This window comes from Schistocerca cancellata, chromosome 3 (genome assembly GCF_023864275.1).
Source record: "Schistocerca cancellata isolate TAMUIC-IGC-003103 chromosome 3, iqSchCanc2.1, whole genome shotgun sequence".
NCBI lineage: Eukaryota > Metazoa > Arthropoda > Insecta > Orthoptera > Acrididae > Schistocerca > Schistocerca cancellata.
Window position 1 is genome coordinate 58,946,107 of NC_064628.1, and position 19,191 is coordinate 58,965,297.

At 44.7% G+C, this 19,191-nt stretch overlaps 1 protein-coding gene across 1 annotated transcript in view; it reads left to right on the top strand.

Annotated features, from left to right (window-relative positions):
• Nucleotides 1-19,191, top strand: part of LOC126176958 (adenylate cyclase type 2) — a 334,232-nt gene that overhangs the window by 141,842 nt on the left and 173,199 nt on the right. The window contains exon 5 of the mRNA XM_049924166.1: nt 1,166-1,293. Within this exon, the coding sequence (XP_049780123.1) occupies nt 1,166-1,293 (128 nt within the window). The remainder of the gene's footprint in view (nt 1-1,165; nt 1,294-19,191) is intronic.

The following is a 19,191-nucleotide window of genomic DNA, read 5'->3' on the forward strand; positions in this document are numbered from 1 at the left end:
AGTTGACGCTTGAAACACCCGACATGCGCTGCTAGCGCATGTCCTGAGGCTCAGGCGTGAATCCCATGCTGCCGTAATCGCGCAGCAGACCGTATTATTCGTTTCGGTCCTCTTGATAAGTATGGAAGTGTGATTACGCATGTCAATCACATCGCGATTAGGGGCAGCGTGGGGTTCACGCCTAAGCATCAGGACGTGCGCTAGCAGCGCATGTCGGGTGTTTCAAGTCAACTTCGCGTCTCAATATCTCGGGAAGTAATGGGAATATTGCGATGCAATCAACGCCATTGTGTATGTGCTTTGTCATGCTATGGATTGCTGAAGAAAAAATATAGGAGGTCCATTTAAAAAAACATACGTTTGTGTTAAAAAAACACATATGCTTTCGTTTTAGAATGTTTCCAAATATGTACATTCATGGGCCCCAGCCCTACATTGATACCGGTGAAAGTCGTTTTCCAATAGCTGTTATTGTTCCAGAGATATTTTGGGTGGACAAGATAACTGGGACACCATATATATATATATATATATATATATATATATATATATCGGACATCATACGTCCGTGATAAAACGTGTTTCTCCTTTGCCCTACTTTGTAAGACAAACATAGAGGCTCATCTATACATTTTGTGACTGTATGCTAGTTTTTAGTAAAGAAGATGAGTCTTGCGAATTTTTAAAAAGATGTTCAGTCCTTATGTTTAGACAGTTTTGTGCAAAGATCTAAATCCTCGTAAAGTAATGCTATGTTAACGACGGAGCTCGTCATGAAAACACCGCTTGGAGGTGTTTACAACACGTTAGCGAATTCTAAGCGGTTTGTCTCTTACCTGTAGCACTTCTCTCAAATATAGCTGCGAAAGGTTGCAATGCCCGTGTTAAGAAGTGCTATGTCACTGTTCTTGTCTACTGAGGAGCTTTAGAGTGCTCTTAAGATCATTTACTATTTCATTTAAAAAAAACTTGCTTCCGTATACCAACCGGTACTGGAAACGAATAGTTAGCAAAATCACCTGCTCCTGCGTTACTGCCGTTTGTTTTTGATATCTTGAAACTTTTGCGAAATAACTGGGTGTTACTTTTTAGGCAGTAGTCCATGTTTTTATTAAGTATCGTGAATAATAAGGGTACTTGATGAATAATTCGTTGCTTGCTGCAGGACAACCAGTGCATGCGGATCAAGATCCTGGGCGACTGCTACTACTGCGTGTCCGGGCTGCCCGTGTCACGGCCCAACCACGCCTGCAACTGCGTCAACATGGGCCTCCAGATGATTGACGCCATCAGGTGAGTGCAAGTCGTCTACTGATGACGCTGCCAGAGCTCCTTAGGTCTGCAGCAATATCATAATGTAGATTAGAAATTATTAGACAGTACAACATCCTAGAATGTACAAACATCGTCAACTAGTAAGCACGATACTATCACTGGTCAAGGTAGTGTTTGGCAACCACGAAGACAGACAATGAAATCTTTCGCCCTATGCGGGCGGGCTTTATCTTGCTGAAATGTAAGCCCAGGACAGCTTGTCATGAAGGCCAACAAAACGGGGCTTATAATATCATCGACGTGTCCCCATGCTGGAATTGGGCCGTGGATGACAACCGAATCAGTCCTTTTATGAAAAGAAATGGCAATCCAGGCCATCATTTCCAGTTGTAAAGGCGTATGGCGGGCGACAGTTAGGCTGGAATCCCACAGTTGTTTGGAACGCCTTCAGTCACGTTTTCGGCCTGAAATCTGAATCATTGACTGGAGTAAAATTGTCTTCTGGGATGAGTGCCGCTTCGAAGCGGACGCCGATGACCAGCGAAGACATGTCTGGAGGCGCCCCACACAGCAGTAAAGATACCACCCTGTCACCCGCCATACGGCCTGAAAACTTGGAATGATGATCTGAACTGTCATTTCTTTTCATAAGAAGAGCCCTTCTATCCTCATCTGTGGCACATTTACAGCATAGCGCTACGTCGACGATATTCTATCGTCTGTTTTGTTGAAATTCATGAGAGATATTCTGGCCTCATATTTCAGCAGGATAATGCCCGTCCGCACACGGCGAGAGTTTCTGCTGCATGTCTTTGCGCTTGCCAAACCGTACCTTGAGCAGCAAGGTTGCCGGATCTCACCCCAGCTGAGTACGTTTGAACCATTGTGGCAGGACCCTCCACCCAGCTCGACATTCTGACGATCTAACGAGCCAGTTGAATAGAATTTGGCACGATGTCCCTCAGGAGGACAAACCACCAAGCCGAATAACTGCTTGCATAAGGACCAGAGGTGGACATGCTCAATGTGTGAAGTCTTTTTTCTGAAATTGTAATCATTTGCTTGTATGTACATGTACATCACATCTACTGATTTGCGTCCCATTCGGATAATTCCTTCGTGATGCGTCGTTTTTATTTATTTATTTTCTTTTTTGTCTTAGATTGTTTTTAGAGACAATACAAAGAACGCTTAATCTGTAATAGATAACGTGAATGGAAGAATTTTATTTGTTAGGAGGATTCTTGCAAAGTTATATGTATCTGTAAAGGCAGTAGTACACACGACGTCATTGCGACCAATCCTAAAATACTGCTCTAACGTTTGAATTCGATGTGAAATTGGCATGTCACTTGACAGCCAAAAAAATTAGAGTCATCCTCGTAAGATCGTAACTGGTCGTTGTAGTCCGTTACAAACAATAACAGCAGTGCTCATTGATTTAAATGGGAATCTGTGGAAGAAACGTGACATTGTTTTTGTGAGACCCAGTTAGGTTAATTTAGAGAGCCGATGTTCGAGGGTGACTGCTACCATCATCCTATATCTCGTGTAGTGACCCTGAGAATAAGGTAAGGGAGATGATGCGTGCGGAGCTGTAAAGATGGTCATTTATGTATTCACTCAATACGCAGCTGAAACAGGACGAAAATCAATAATAGCGGTGCGCAATTCCCTCGGCGCGCACCATACGTATGAATACGAGTACTTTTGTAGTTACGCTTTTGCAGGCCGGAGTGGCCGAGTGGTTCTAGGCGCTACAGTCTGGAACCGCGCGACCGCTACGGTCGCTGGTTCGAATCCTGCCTCGGGCATGGATGTGTGTGATGTCCTTAGGTTAGGTTTAACACATCGATTACACAAATATCGCACTAGTCTAATCTGGTACATCTCTATTGAATGGGCATGAAAAATTCCGCTTTACAAATAATTTTGACTTCCACCAACACTGGGAGTCGCGTCAGAGACGTGTTGGGCAGTATTTGTTTGGGACGACTCCAGCTACACATAACAAAAGCGTGACTGGTCCAAATGATTCAAATGGCTATGAGCACTAAGGGACTTAACATCTGAGTCCCCCAGAACTTAGAACTACTTAAACCTAACTAATCTAAAGGCATCACACACATCCATGCCCGAGGCAGGATTCGAATCTGCGTCCGTAGCGGTCGTGCGGTTCCAGACCGAAGCACCTAGAACCGTTCGTCCACTGCGGCCGGCTAAACTATAATAGTATACCTAGCTTCCCTGAATTCCTCAGGCAGACAATCCAACGAAAACTTTCAGTAATTTTGTGGAACTATGAAAAATATATGTTGGTTCCTTTGTTATTTACGCTTTACCTCTTACTAAAAATCCCAAATTCACTCTTAAATATAAATGGTGTAAATTTTAAGTTGACAAACCAGAAAAACCCGAAAAATAAGCTTCACACGAAAAAATGTGTAGAATCCAAAGTTGATTATTTCCAAGGAAGACATCCGCTGGTGCTAAAATTATACCGCCTCCCCAGACCCCTGGGGGTGGGGAGGGAGACGACTTCAAAATTTCAAATGGGAACCACCATTTTTTATTGCAGAATCAGATTATACATAAAAAACTACGTACATTTTGTCTTAAACATTTGTTTTGATTCTAGGTAGTTGGCGCTGTAATTCAAGAAAATGCATGTTCTCATTTTTGCGTGCAAAATGTTTACGAATAATTAAAAAATACTTATTTATTTCGTAAATTTTGATTCGCTAGAACTAAAACTCTCCCTCTCTCCCCATAGAGTGCGGTTAGGGAGAGAGAAATTAGAGTTTTACAAATGTTGACCCAAATATTAATTTTTTCCCGCAGGTTCGGATGGGTCAACATTTGTAAAACTCTTATTCTTCTCTCTCAAACCCCATCCTATGGGGAGAGGGGGAGAGTTTTAGTTTTAGCGTATCAAAATGTACGAAGTAAATAAGTATTTTTTATTTATCCGTAACCATTTTCCACCCAAAAATGAGAACATGGATTTTCTTGAATTACAGCGCCAACTGCCAAGAATCAAAACAAATGTTTTAAGACAAAATGTACGTAGTTTTTTTATGTATAATATGATTCTGCAATAAAAAATGGTGGCACCCCAAGGGGCAAGGGTAGCGGGCTAATTTTAGCACCAGCTGATGTCCCCCTCGAAAATAATCAACCTTGGATTCTACACATTTTTTCGTGTGAAGCTTATTTTTCAAGTTATACTGGTTTGTCAACATAAAATTTACAGCCCTGTATACAGTGTGACCCAAAAGTTCGTTAACGTTTGAAAATGCAATAATTCACAGAATAATGTAGGCAGAGAGGTAAAACGTCTGAAATGAGATGGGTTTTATTGAAACCAAAAACGAGTCAAAAACCGGTCAAGAGATGGAGCTTTCTTCGAGAAAATGCGGGATGCTGAATTTCAAACTGTCAGCGTGACGGGTGTGTGGTTTTGGCCGATATGTTACGGAATCGAATCATCCCTAGCCTGGCTGATAAACACCTGCGGGGCTGCGCCCCCCCCCCCCCCCCCACCGTATTGCTACACGTGTGAAAGTCCTCCTGCGCACGTCGTTTAGTGTGGATTGCATGCTGAGCCGCCACTGCTGTCCCAGGTCCTCAGACCTCCGTCCGTGTGATTATCAGTAGTGCGGTTACCTGAAGTCACAAGTCTACTACGATTGTCCGACCTCATTAGGGATGCTAAAAGACAACATCCGACGGCAGTGTCTTACTATACGTACTGATAACGCTGTACAGTGCTATTCACATTGTCCTTCGACTACATATGTTGTTGTTGAATCACGGCCGACAAGTTGAGCATTTGTTATAAAGAACATCTTTGTGCCAGATCAGTTATTATGCTAATTATTGTTTTTGTGTCATGTGAATCGCCATCTGTTGGTTATTTTGTGAATTTTTTTGTTTCAATATAATCCCATGTCCTTTGAACGCGTGTGTAAACTTTTACCTCCCTACCTACGTTATTGTGTGAAGTACTGAATTTTCAAATGTCAGCGGACGTTTGCGTCACACTGCACATTTTTCTGAGGGTAGTGGTGAGAGAATTAAATAGACGTAATAACAAACAGTAGTCGCTAGGCTCGAAAACTAATCCCCACCTTTCCCCTCCTTTCTCCTATCCTGTGCGCTTGCCACCAGTAATGTAATGCGGTCTTACCTAAGATTTCAGTAGTTGGTCTGAATTCTCGTTATCTGAAGGAACCTTGTTAAAGTGTTAGCACATCGTAGATCTTACATAACACTTTCGAGGCTACAAAGTGTGTGAATAAACAATTAATATGGTGTGACAAATGAAAATCTGTGCCAGACGGGGGGTGAAACCAGAATTTCCTTTTTTTGGCGGCCAGCCTCCCAAGACATCAGGCTGTCGGAACACGCCTACGTGAATGACACTTACTGTCGCTGGTTTTCCATTTGCACAAAAATGTATTGACCCCACTACCCAAATGGGGTTATAAGACAGTTACTGACTTCATTCAAATCAATATACCACAAAGACATTCTCAGTGGGTTGATTTCGCATAAAACTACTTTGAGTAAGGTATGAAGAAAAGGAAACGTTATACTCAGATTCCAGAAGAAAAGATTCTGCAGTTGCGCTATCAGATTTTAACGAAGAGCATTAAAAAATTGGATTACGAACAGGTTCTCATATTCACTATGAAAATATATTTCTTTCTTAATTTATCAGTTTTTCAACTGATCTGATTCATGTCTTGTGCTACTTTTTTCATCTCAACCGCCATCCCAACCGCGTATGTACGTACCTATAATTCATTCTGAATACTGTAGCCTTTGTCTATGCCGTACAAATTTTCTTCGCTTGCTGGCCTTCCAGCGCCATATTAATTTTGCTGGGCGCCGTACGTGACATCCCAGTAAAAAGATCCACTGGTACAGAAAGTGTACATACGTTTCAAACTGGCGAAATAATCCTCAGACAGTCACTAATTACTCCAAAAATCTTTCAATTGGTAACGGTAACAGAATTCTGACTGATGTGTTTGTGATCAAATCTATATAATTTCACATCTTTGCTTCATTAAATGTTATACGTAGTAGATCGTCATAACCGTCACCTCTATGGTTTAGACCTGTTGGTCCGCTACCGTTTCAAGCGGAACTGTCATCTACCTTTTGTGGGGTCATCCTACGTAGCGCCGTCCTGATGAGGAAGAGTTTAAGGAGACCAAACAGCTAAGGCCATCTCCCAGGACAGGAGCAGTGTACCCAGTCGGACTGTATAAAGAGTAAATTCTGTGTGCAATTGTGAGAAAGTGTTCTAAATACATGCGAAGTGTGTATCTGAAGCGGAACATGGGAAGCAGCCCAGTATTCGCTTAATGGACTGTGGGAAACAGCCTAAAAATCTCATACAGGCTGACCGGCACACTGACAGCTTGTCGTTGATCCGTCAGATGGATTCCATCTCTGGCCGGCATACATCCCGATCCCAGAAGTGGGCTTGTTAAAAACGCGCGGCTACTCAGACGGATCCCACCGTCCTAGCAAGACATATGTTGTTGTTATTGTTGTTGTTGTTGTGGTCTTCAGCCCAGAGACTGGTTTGATGCAGCCCTCCATGCCACTCTATCCTGTGCAAGGTTCTTCATCTCCCAGTACCTACTGTAGCCTACATCCTTCTGAATCTGTTTAGTGTATTCCTCTCTTGGTCTCCCTCTACGATTTTTACCCTCCACGCTGCACTCCAATACTAAATTGGTGATCCCTTGATGCCTCAGAATATGAGCAAGACATGCAGTTGTGTTATTATCTAGTCGTTGAAAATCGACTGTCGATTTTAGTTTGTCGTAGTATATTCTGCAATTTAAATTTGTTGTGCCCTCATCTGTGAAAGTATAACCTGTTCCCGACGTCCAAAATATCATTTGCCTTTCAAAATACCATTTCGACAGTTATTAACCGCCTCTTCTCTGATCTCGGTAATTTTCCTAATCTCACCATCGTGTTTTAACATGCGGACTGCTATCACCTTAAAAATCTTGAAATGTGTCTCCGTGGTATTCCTCTTAATTTTTTATTTATACACAGCACTTTAGACTTTTACGCTTTACATCGAGATAATGTCACTGTATACACTGGCTTAATTAGCGAGCTTCGAGGAAGATAACGTAATTAATGTTGTGCAGACTTCGAGCAGCTAGACCTGGCTCCAGCTAATAACACTCCTGTTGATTAGGAACAGCTGTTACAACGATCAGATAATGCAGCAGTACACACTTCCTCCCAAGTCATGGCTCGCACGAGAATTTCACATTCGCTCGTGCGCCTTGCAGTTCGTTGTAACACGTTATTTTCTGGATGATAACGATCGGTAAATCTATCCACATGCGATACAACGTGTAACAAAGACACGATGGTGCCCAGTATACAGCAACTTCCATGAAGCTGTGTTTTTCTTTCTGGTGGGCACGATGCCGTAATACACTGTTTGTTATGCTTTGTGAACGTAGTCACCAGCTCGTGGTCTTGTACTTAGCATTGCCGACTCTCAATCATGAGGCTCCGGATTCGATTCCAAGCCAAGTCACCGAAGTGGCGTCAAAAAGAATTGCAGCAGGCGGTCTAATTACCCGTAAGGGGACTCCCCGCCAAAAGAGCCATACACACTAAAACGGGATTTTCGTCGTACAAAAATTAAAAAAATAGGACGTGCGCTGATATTAGAACACTTACGAACTACCAACCCATGACACACCGAAATTGCATAATATTTCCCAAGATAATGTGCACTTATAGAGGATTTTGTCCACAAGTACATCTGTGCTCTGCGAATCACTATGTAGTGTGTACCAGAGTGTACTTTTTATTGTGCCACACATAATGTTTCCTCCCGTTCAGTCCATATATGGATCGTGGGAAGAATGTCTGCTTGTGCGCCTCTGTGTGAGGGTTTGTCCGATATTATCTGCAGGATCCCTACGGAATAGACACGTTGTATTCCTAGTTTCTTCCATGAATGTCGGTTCTTCCCTCTTTCTAAGAAGGTTCTAGCATTGTGTACGGCATTGTGAATCTAGTAAAGATTTGTTAACATTTCTGTTGCGCACTCTCACGAAATAGCCTGTGACCATTCGTACCGCTATTTCTCGTACACTATCGATGTCCACATTTAGTCCGACCTAGTAAGATGGCCCCATATGCTTCAGTGGTACTAAAATACGTGCAGTACAAGTGTTTTGCATGTAACTTGTTTTATGGCAAATAAACAAACAACGTCTGCATTGCAGCTTTTATTGGAATTGGATAACTTCCTAATCTCCTGCTCCCCCTTCTCTCTGTCTATCTCATTCCCCCCCCCCCCCCTCTGTCCATCTTCTACTCTTCCGTCTCTCTGTCTATCACCTTCCCCTCCCCCCACCATCTCCGGCCAATCACCTTCTCACCCTCTCTCTGTCACTTTCCTCTTCCCCCTCTTTCTCTCCATCTCCTCCGCCCCCTTCGTCCGTCTCTCCTTTCTTGTCCATTCCCCCCCCCCCCGCCCCGTCTCTGTTCATTACCTCTTCCTCCCTTTGTCTCTGACCTCGAGCCTTGTTTAAAGTCGTTGCAAACAAAACCCTGATTTGGGACATAAGTCGCTTAAAATGAGAGGGAAAATCGGTTGGTATCATTCATATACGATAGAAGCTTCTCCAGCTACTGAATGTGTGAGCATATTAGATTCAGTGACTGTACTTAAAGCTTTAATAAACAAATGGTTTTAATTAATAAATGACACCAAGTTTTGAACGATTCGCTATCCGTAGCAATATTATAGTCATAAGGCACAAGCCATAAATATGGTTATCGTGTTTTCTGTTAAAATCGAGTGCGAGGATGATAACACAACATCACATTGTTGCGTCTACAATTTTTGTTCAAAATTATATACAAGGAGAGAAAATAAATGCGGGGGAAATAATTTGACTAATGGTTTAATTAAATGCCCTGCTGTCGTGGTTAAAAATGTGTGCGAGAAAGAAAACTAAACCATACATTGTTACAGCACAAGACAATACTCTTTTTCGCACTTGGTTTAACAGAAAACTGCACATTGTTGCTTAAAAATATTTAGCCTATGTCCGCCTGAATGTTTATTAGAGTATCGTGTAAAACCTAGAAAAAAGTAATATGTAGCCTATGTGCAGCTGAACGCTTATTAGGCTATTGTGAAAATTTAGTAGACTATCGTGTAAAAATTAGAAGGAAATCGGTGAAGAACCATTTGAGATATTCACCGACTTGCTTCTAATATACATACAGTTTATTTGCTTCTAATATACAGGGTGAGTCGCGTAAGACGTAACCCCCCCCCCCTCCCCATTATTCCGGGGGCGATTGCACGTATCGACAAGCGGTGTTCGGCAAATCATAGTGGACTATGGGGCACATACGTTGGTACATGTACAATAATCACAATGTTTATAATGACCAAGATAATGAGGCAAGTACATGTTTTTTAAATGGGTCGCTATACTTTTTTTGCCATCATTCGAACGCTCTGGAAAAGACGCGTATAGTGATGTAACGCATGTTGCTATTGTGATTCAAACTTCGCTGGGAAATATTGTACGACTGAAGGTCGAGGCGGTCGGAAGCGGCTGCAGACCGTAAACACGCCTTGCGCGACCCACAGGCCGAGATGCCGTGCTCTATGCAGCATGCACATCCTACGCTACGTAGGTAAATCCTCATCCGCCCTCTTTTAAGCAAAGTTTGAATCACAATAGCAACATGCGTTACATCACTATATGCGTCTTTTCCAGAGCGTTCGAATGATGGTAAAAAAAGTACAGCGTCCGAGTTAAAAAACATGTACTCGCGTCATTATCTCGGTCAATATAAACGTTGTGATTATTGTGCATGTACCAACGTATGTGCCCCATAGTCCGCTATGATTCGCCGAAAACCGCATGCCAATACGTGCAATCGCCCCCGGAATAAAGGGGGTGTTACGTCTTACGCGACTCACCCTGTGTATACATATCTTCACCGGTTTGCTTCTAATATATAAATGTCTTCAGATCTGGAGACTGAACGCTGAAAGGCATAATCAGTCTTAAATGATGATGATGATGATGATCTGGAGCTGCTAAATTCAGTTTGTCAACAGTGGTACACAGCGTTACACACCAATGCTGACAATCTGCACTTTGCAGTGCAGACCTGAAGATGATATGCAGCGGCAATTGAAACTAGTAGTCGTTAATAGAAGAAGTTGTGATCCAGACAGTGTTTTTTTTTTTTTAACTAAAACAAAGGTCACGGTTCCCAAGGCATTGCGTCAATTATGCCATTTCTTTTGTTGTTAAACTGCAGTTTCCTAGTGTTCTGCGAACAAACTGTAACTGGCTTTTGCTTCGGCCACTACTAACGTGGTTGTTACATTCCATCCTTTTACGCAGTGTTACTCCAAAGTATTTGTGTGAGGTGACCTTAGTTGTGAACCATTAACGTGGCGGTCAATGGACACCACGCTTCTACTTCTTGTTTGAATTTCTGTTCACTGAAACTATTATTTTGTATCAGGGTGATAATATTTCAACTCAATCTGAATAGTACTGCAATTTTTACCCCAATAGAATTTCTTCGCGGGTAACTGCATCATCCGCTGAAAGCCTGAGATTTCAGTTAATACCATCTGCTAAGACCCAAATACACAGATGAACAGTGAAAGTTCTAATACAGTACTTTGGGGCACACTAGAAATTACTTAAGGGTCTGCAGATGACACTCTGTCCAGTACGACGTACTGCGTCTTGCCTGGCGCGTAATTTTCGATCTACTCGTAAGCCTGCTTAGAGATCCAACAGAATGTATTCTCCTCAGACAAGTGGTAGTAAAACAGCTTGTCGAATATCTAGAAATACCATACAAAATTTAATAATCTTCCTGCTTAGATGATTAATGAGAAAGGATCCGGGGCGAATCCAGTTTGGATGTATGTGAATTTATGGATGAAGAAGTCTTTCGTCTGTATTTACCGCTACACAGTCCTTCGGCTGCGACGTTCTCTATGAGAGGTGAGCTCGCATTGTAGCAGCTGTCAGGGCGGTGTCACCAGCCAGGGTAGCATCAAGCGGCTGTTTGGGAAGCCGTTTCCACCTCCTCTGACCACTTGAGATGCAGGGCGCGCGCCCACGCTTACTCAGCTGCCAGACAGTGACAGTTGCCTCCCTAGAACTCAGTAATATCGTTACTAGAGTGCCCACCCAAGTTGGGACCTCTTCTTCAACTCCGGTCGCACTGGGAGGAGAAGCACGTAGCTATCCGAAACAGCTCGAGGCGACCACCAGCCAAGGCAATTGTACTCACTCTCAAACTAAGTGAACGGGAATTTCTTGTAACTCGCATTACAATGCCATCTCCACAAAGCATTTTCCCTGGCACAACACTCTCTGTGTCGTCGTCGTCGTCTCTCGTTACTGACCAGTCACACATATCCATGTTTCTTTCTTCTTAGTACTGCATGACGTCGTCACAGCACAAGGTAAAATAGTTCCAATTCCCTGACGCGATGAAGGTTTCCCTTGGTTATCAGGGAAATTCTGAAACCTACGATCCCCTCCAACATTTGGGAAATGAGACTGCATTTTCCAGTTTGTGGAGAAATCTACAACGGTCCAGTCTGTCCATCGACAATGAAGCCATTGAAGGAGATTTCGGGATTGCAGGCAGTCGTCGTAAACTTCATTCCCCGATATTTCGGCTGGACAACTGCCAGCCATCTTCAGATGGCAGTTGTCCAGCCGAAATATCCTGGAATGAAGTTCACGACGACCGGCTGCGTTCCCGAAATCTCTTTGAACAGTTGATTCGCCGGGAAAATTTTAAATTTTACGACAATGAAGCTATTAGAGGTGGAGTATAGATCGGATTGGGGAAGGATGATAAGGAAAACCGATCGCGTTGTTAGTAAATGAAGATCCCCGCAGGTACCTTAATCGATTTTGGGGAGAAACGGAAAACATAAATGTTGTGGGTTGACAGGAGAGCCAACACCGGGTATGAGAGGAAGCCGAAAGGCACGCGTTTTAGCTCACGCAGGCTGGCGTGAGATCTGGAACAGGACAAGGAAATTAGACTTTAGAAAAACGGACGTAGCTGGTGGAATACTTAACTTTAATCCATTAATGATGAGCGTCGCTCTTGACTGTACATGACTCAGTATCAATAGTAACTGGTAATGGCGCCTTGCTAGGTCGTAGCAAATGACGTAGCTGAAGGCTATGCTAACTATCGTCTCGGCAAATGAGAGCGTATTTTGTCAGTGAACCATCGCTAGCAAAGTCGGTTGTACAACTGGGGCGAGTGCTAGGAAGTCTCTCTAGACCTGCCGTGTGGCGGCGCTCGGTCTGCAATCACTGATAGTGGCGACACGCGCGTCTTACGTATACTAACGGACCGCGGCCGATTTAAAGGCTACCACCTAGCAAGTGTGGTGTCTGGCGGTGACACCACATTCCTCCCTGCAAATCGGCGGACGGTTGTGGCATAAGGCTTCCGCCCGCCATGGGGAGGACCCCATGTTGACGTATGCGATGAGGTGGGGAGTCTAACAACAGGCGAGGCTGTGCCACCCGCACCCTGTCATTCGGACCGCGGGGAGCTAGGAAACGCCTGAAAACCTGCTCCAGGGTGCACGCCAACATGCGGTGTATGTGCCCGTAGAGAGACAGGAGGGGCCGAAGGGTCGACCTCCATCGGGCCGGGGCACCCGACGGGCGAAGACGACATATGATCGGAGCGAGCAAGAGTTCCATGCCGGAGGACAACTGGTCACGGGAAGCGATCGGCGGCGCGTGACCCAGGGAGACGCCCGGCGGTTGCAGCGACGCGTCCACTCGCCGGCGGGAGAAGATGCAGCGGCTGCGGCGGCGCGTCGCCATGGGGCAAAATGGAAGGCAGCGTCGGTAACACCTGGGGCTGAGGCGAGCCAGTAGATGGGTCCCCAGGGCGCTGACCTGACGCCACCGTCGCTGAAAGCAGACGGGGAGCGGCAGATCCCGTGCGACGACAGAGGCGCAGCTGATTGATATGCCGACGCACCTCACCAGAGGCCCCCAAAACCAGATACATAGCGCGGCCGAGGCAGCGAAAAATGCGCCCTTCGAGCCAACACCGTGAACCGCGATAGTGACGATAGGAGACAACGTCGCCTGGGGCAAAAGCAGGTGTCTGCCGCTGCACAGGAACCTGATGCGGCGGATGTAGCAAAGACATAAAGGTTCGATGAGGGCGACCGTGGAGTAATTCAGCCGGCGAGCGACCATCTCGGGGCTGAGAGCGATATGAGGACAAAAAGAGCAATAACGCGTCCTCCCGAGAATGCGACTCTTTCAACTTCAACATCTGTGACTTGAAAGTCCTGACCAATCGTTCAGCAGCACCGTTTGACTGTGGCGAAAACTGCGCGGACGTCAGATGTTGAATACCATTGGCCTTGCAGAATGACTGAAATTCTGCGGACATGAATTGTGGGCCATTGTCGGAAACAATTAGTCTGTGGAAGACCTTCGATGCAAAAGATTGCAGATAACGCTTGGATGGTGGCAGATAACGTGGTGGAAGACATCCGGACAACAAAAGGAAAATTACTGAATGAATCTACCACAACCAACCATCGAGGAATCCAGAATGGACCAGCAAAATCGATGTGTAAGTTGCCAAGGGGAAGTGGCTTTTGGCCATGCAAAGAATTTCCGCGGTGGTGCTGATTGTTGTTCGGTACACACCATGCAAGAAGAGCACCTATTCGTAATCGCGGCATCAATTCCGAACCAAGTACAGTGCTGACGAGCAAGTTGTTTCGTTCTCACTATACCCTAATGTCCTTGGTGGAGAAGCTGTAAGACAGAGGACTGTAACGAACGTGGGACCACGACCCTGGACTGTTCATTATCTGAAAGCAACAGCAAAACACCACGTCGTACAAAAAGTCTCTCCTTGTGAGCAAAAAATCGGCGAACCAACGGATCCCCTATCCGTTACTTTGACAAGGGCCTTTGTGTAGCAACAAAACGCAGAACGGTAGCAAGGACAGGGTCGGCAGCTGTGGCTGTAGCTACACGACGAAAATCAATCGGAAACGATTCGACCACGTCATCGGTTTCCGAATCAATGAACATGCAAGCAAGTTCGGAGGAATCGTATGCTCTATCCTCAGCAACAGGCAAACGGGACAACGCATCGGCGTTTCCGTGCTTAGCAGTGGACCAATACAAGATATCGTAGAGGTACTGCGAGAGGAAAATAGACCAGCGAATGAATTTCTGCGCTGTACGTGGAGGTACAGGCTTGGTCGGATGAAAAAGCGATGTCAAAGGTTTGTGGTCTGTGATGGTGGTAAAGTGACGACCATACAAGAAATCATGAAACTTTGCAACACCAAATACGAGAGCCAATGCTTCTTTCTCGATCTGTGAATAATTTCGTTGCGCAGACGAGAGCAATTTGGACGCAAAGGCAATAGGGCGATCGTGCGAACTATCTTTGGGCGCAAGCACAACACCGATCCCGAAATCCGATGCATCCACCATCAACAAAAGGGGCTTCCGGGGATCGAATGGCGTAAGGCAAGTATTGGAAAGCAACGCCGATTTCAACTGGCGAAAGGCGCGTTCGCATTCCGTCGTCCAGACGAACGGAACACCTTTACAGCGTAATCGATGAAGCGGAGCTGAAATGGAAGAGGCATGGGGCACATATTTGTTATAGTAATTTATTTTTCCCAGCACACTCTGTAGCTGCTGCAAATTCTGCGGCGAAGGCAAGTCTTGTATGGCACGGAGGTGCTCTGGACTGGGATGTATGCCTTGGGCATTGAGTACATGTCCCAGATAGGTTAAGTCACGAGCAAAAAACACACATTTGTCCTTCCGCAAGCGAAGACCATTTTGTCGCAAGACCTGAAATAATGTTCTGAGATTGGCTAAATGTTCTTCTTCCGTCTTTCCGGAGATCACAATATCGTCCAGATAGTTTGCTGCAGTAGGGACCGACGCACTAACAGTTTGTAGATATTGCTGAAACAATGCAGGGGCGGATGCACACCCGAATGGCAGTCGTTTGAATCGATGCAAACCAAGATGCGTGTTAACCACCAAAACGCGCTGGGATTCTTCGTCCACCGATATTTGCAAGTACGCATCTGCTAGGTCCAACCTCGAAAAATATTTACCCGGGCACAGTTTGTCAAAAAGATCTTCTGGGCAGGGTAAAGGAAAAGTTGCAGTCACTAGTTGTGGATTCACTGTTGCCCTGAAGTTCACACAAAGTCTCAATTTTCCGGAAGGTTTTGGCAAAATTACTAAGGGTGATGCCCAGGGAGAAGCCTGCACACGTTCAATTACACCTTGTGATTCCAAATCGTGTAATGTTTTTGCGACCTCATCACGCAATGTGTGGGGAACATTGCGCGCTCTGAAAAATTTCGGTTGCGCGTTTATTTTCAGTTCCAAATGTGCTTTATAGTTCTTAGCGCAACCGAGGCCCAGTGCAAAAATGCCTGCAAATTCTTCACATAGACGAGAAACACTGTCTGAAGGCACAGTCTGGTTCACTGATAGGACCTGATTTACTATAGACAAGTTAAACAACTGAAATAAATCGAAACCAAACAAGTTCACTGCAGAAGAAGAGCAAAGGACGTAAAATGACACAAGTTTTGTTTATCCCTTGTATGTTGCAAGAAGGCTGCACTGTCCTAACACAGGGATCTTGTGAGCCGAATAGCTAGTTAACTTAACAGTTGCGGCACGCAACGGAGGTGTGCCCAGCAGTTTGTAAGTGTCTTGATTGATCAGTGAAACTGCAGCCCCGGTATCGGGCTGGAATGGTATCACTTTGCTGTTAATGTCCAAGTCCTCAAAAAGGTTATTGCCCTGCTGACGACAAGAGTGACTGTCTCGTGCAACGTGAACTGACACTGGTACCAAATCACTTGCGACTTGACGGGAGTTCCTGCGATGTCGACGCACACTATTTGTGGGACGAACACAATCACTGTTAGAGAGAGGGGCACTGGGCGGAGTGGTATGAACTATACGAATTTCCATGGGCGAAGTTTCGTGAGCCTGAGTATCCTTGGTTCGATTCTGATTCCGGCGTGAAGCAAAGGGCCTGGAATGGTTTTGAGCTTCCGACCTGACCTTTTCTGGCAAACACTTTGAACACGTCATTTTTTATTACAGTAAAAGCAAATAGCTTGGCGTGACAGGCAATTCTCATGCGAATGTCTAGTAGCACACCGCGGGCATGATTTTAGCACTGTATTTGCTTGCCGGCGTGGTACATGTGGCTGAGAGCCTGGTGGCAGCGGCGCGGTCGGGCGCGAGGACTGTTTACTGTTCTGTGCAGCTCGCCCGGCGGGCCAGTTAACCTGACACACGGGTGACGAAGTTTCAAATGATTCCTGAGCAAAGTCAAGTGTGTCCTGCCGATCCAATACGTTCATCACTGGTTGAACGGAGGGATTGACTAGTTTCAAAATCTGTTCCCATAGACGAACATCAGAAACGTTCTGTGCCATTGCATCACGCACCATAGTATCTGAATAAGGGAGTCCACATTGACACTCAAAATCACAATCCCTAGTAAGGGCTTGCAAGGTTGCAACCCACTCCCAATTAGTCTGACCTGCCATACGTTTTGTACGAAAGAAGGTATACCGTTTGGCAACTACACTGACTGATTCTTTGAAATATGCATCTAATGCAGACAAAATTTCGTCGTAGGACAGAGTTGCTACGTCGCGTCGGGGAAATAATTTGACTATCACACGGTACGTGTGCACCCCAACGGAGGACAATAAAAAAGGCTGCCGCTCGTTACCTTGAATTCTGTAGGCGACGAGATGGAATCCAAATTGGCATGACCACTCCGCCCAGCTTTCCAGTGCAGCATCAAAATGACAAACAGTAGGTGCAACTGCGTTTTGTGGCTGCGTTAGCTGTGGAGCGGTGGCTGCCGCATCATTTTGCATTGCACGTTGACCCTGGACGAGCTGTCCCAGGGCATCCAGTAAGGCCTGCGTCTGCTGATTCTGTAAGCGATAAAATTCGGACAGTACACCTGGAGATGGTGGCGAAGCCATTACACAAGTAAATCAGGGCAGTATAGTTATGAACGCGGTGTTGCCTTGTCGCCAATGTTGTGGGTTGGCAGGAGAGCAAACACCAGGTATGAGAGGAAGCCAAAAGGCACGCGTTTAAGCTCACGCAGGCTGGCGTAAGGTCTGGAACAGGACAAGGAAATTAGACTTTAGAAAAACGGAAGTAGCTGGTGGAATACTTAACTTTAATCCATTAATGATGAGCGTCGCTCTTGACTGTACATGACTCAGTATCAATAGTAACTGGTAATGGCGCCTTGCTAGGTCGTAGCAAATGACGTAGCTGAAGGCTATGCTGACTATCGTCTCGGCAAATGAGAGCGTATTTTGTCAGTGAACCATCGCTAGCAAAGTCGGTTGTACAACTGGGGCGAGTGCTAGGAAGTCTCTCTAGACCTGCCGTGTGGCGGCGCTCGGTCTGCAATCACTGATAGTGGCGATACGCGGGTCCGACGTATACTAACGGACCGCGGTCGATTTAAAGGCTACCACCTAGCAAGTGTGGTGTCTGGCGGTGACACCACAATAAATCTGCTTCGTCGGACTGGAATTGGGATCTCCGCCCTCTCGAAAGAAAGTAGACGAGTCTTACAACGGAGGGGACAGATTCTTCATAAAATTTTTAATGCCTAATGGATAAAGAAGACCCATAATACTGCGTCTTTGACCCACATTTCACCTGCCCACGCATTTTGGCTTCGTAACAAAATTTTCCTCAAGACAATCACTTGTAAACGATTAAACTCTATCACCTACGGCGCCATCTATGGAAATGAGAAGATCAACTGCAGCTTAAAGCGCTAAAAGTTAATACAGTCACTGGATATGATGGAGTATATTTCCATACAAAAGTTGCTACTGAACTATCTCTTTGCTATAATTAGTTAGACAGAAAACGTTCCCAATGATTGGAAGTGAAAATGGATTGTAATATTCTGTTTGGTTCTGCATTGTCGATTCTTGTATGTTAAATTTCCCTACGGTGTGACTCATGTTTCTGTTTATACTATTATTGAAAAAAAGCCAGAAACTAATTGTATTGCAAAATTTTTTGAGTGTACATTTTGCTTCTAAGAGATTTAAAGAAGAAGTTAAAATCTACTGGTTTGTTAGGCCGCGTCATATTTCTTCTAAACAATGGACGTTTGGACCCCTCTACTAGGATCTTCTACAGGACCTTGTGGTGTCCACTGTTGATTGTTGAGTATTCAGTCAACAGTAAACACCATAAGATCCTAAAAAGATCCCAGCAGAGGGGTCGGTACGTTATCGTTTTGAAGAAATATGACGTGACCAAACAAACTAGAAGATTTTAATTTCACTGTCAATGGCCACGAATGTCTCGAGACTTATATTTGCCACGGCTTTCGGATAAAAAATCGGATTTTTGTTTTATCGATTAAGCAAACATATAGCAATACGATTCACATTCGTAGTCTTCATATGTTGACTCCAAAGGTTAAACATCATAAAGCTGGATAGTTTCCATCTGTTCTTTTACAGAAATAAATTCAGTTGTTTACTTTAACAATAGGAGACTCTCCTAAATCTCTTATTTACGTAACTGAAATTATTCTATAGGGGAACCAATTAAGCAACAGTATGAGGCTTCATGCGGAAGTTGATGCCGTCATATTAAGTAGTGCTCTATGGTTTCCCGTCGTTTCATTGTAACACATTTCCATTTCAAACAAGACAATAATCAGAAACGTAACACAGTAATTCTGGGAACAACGCTGTTAGCAAAGCCGTTTATTTCACACCGGACAGTA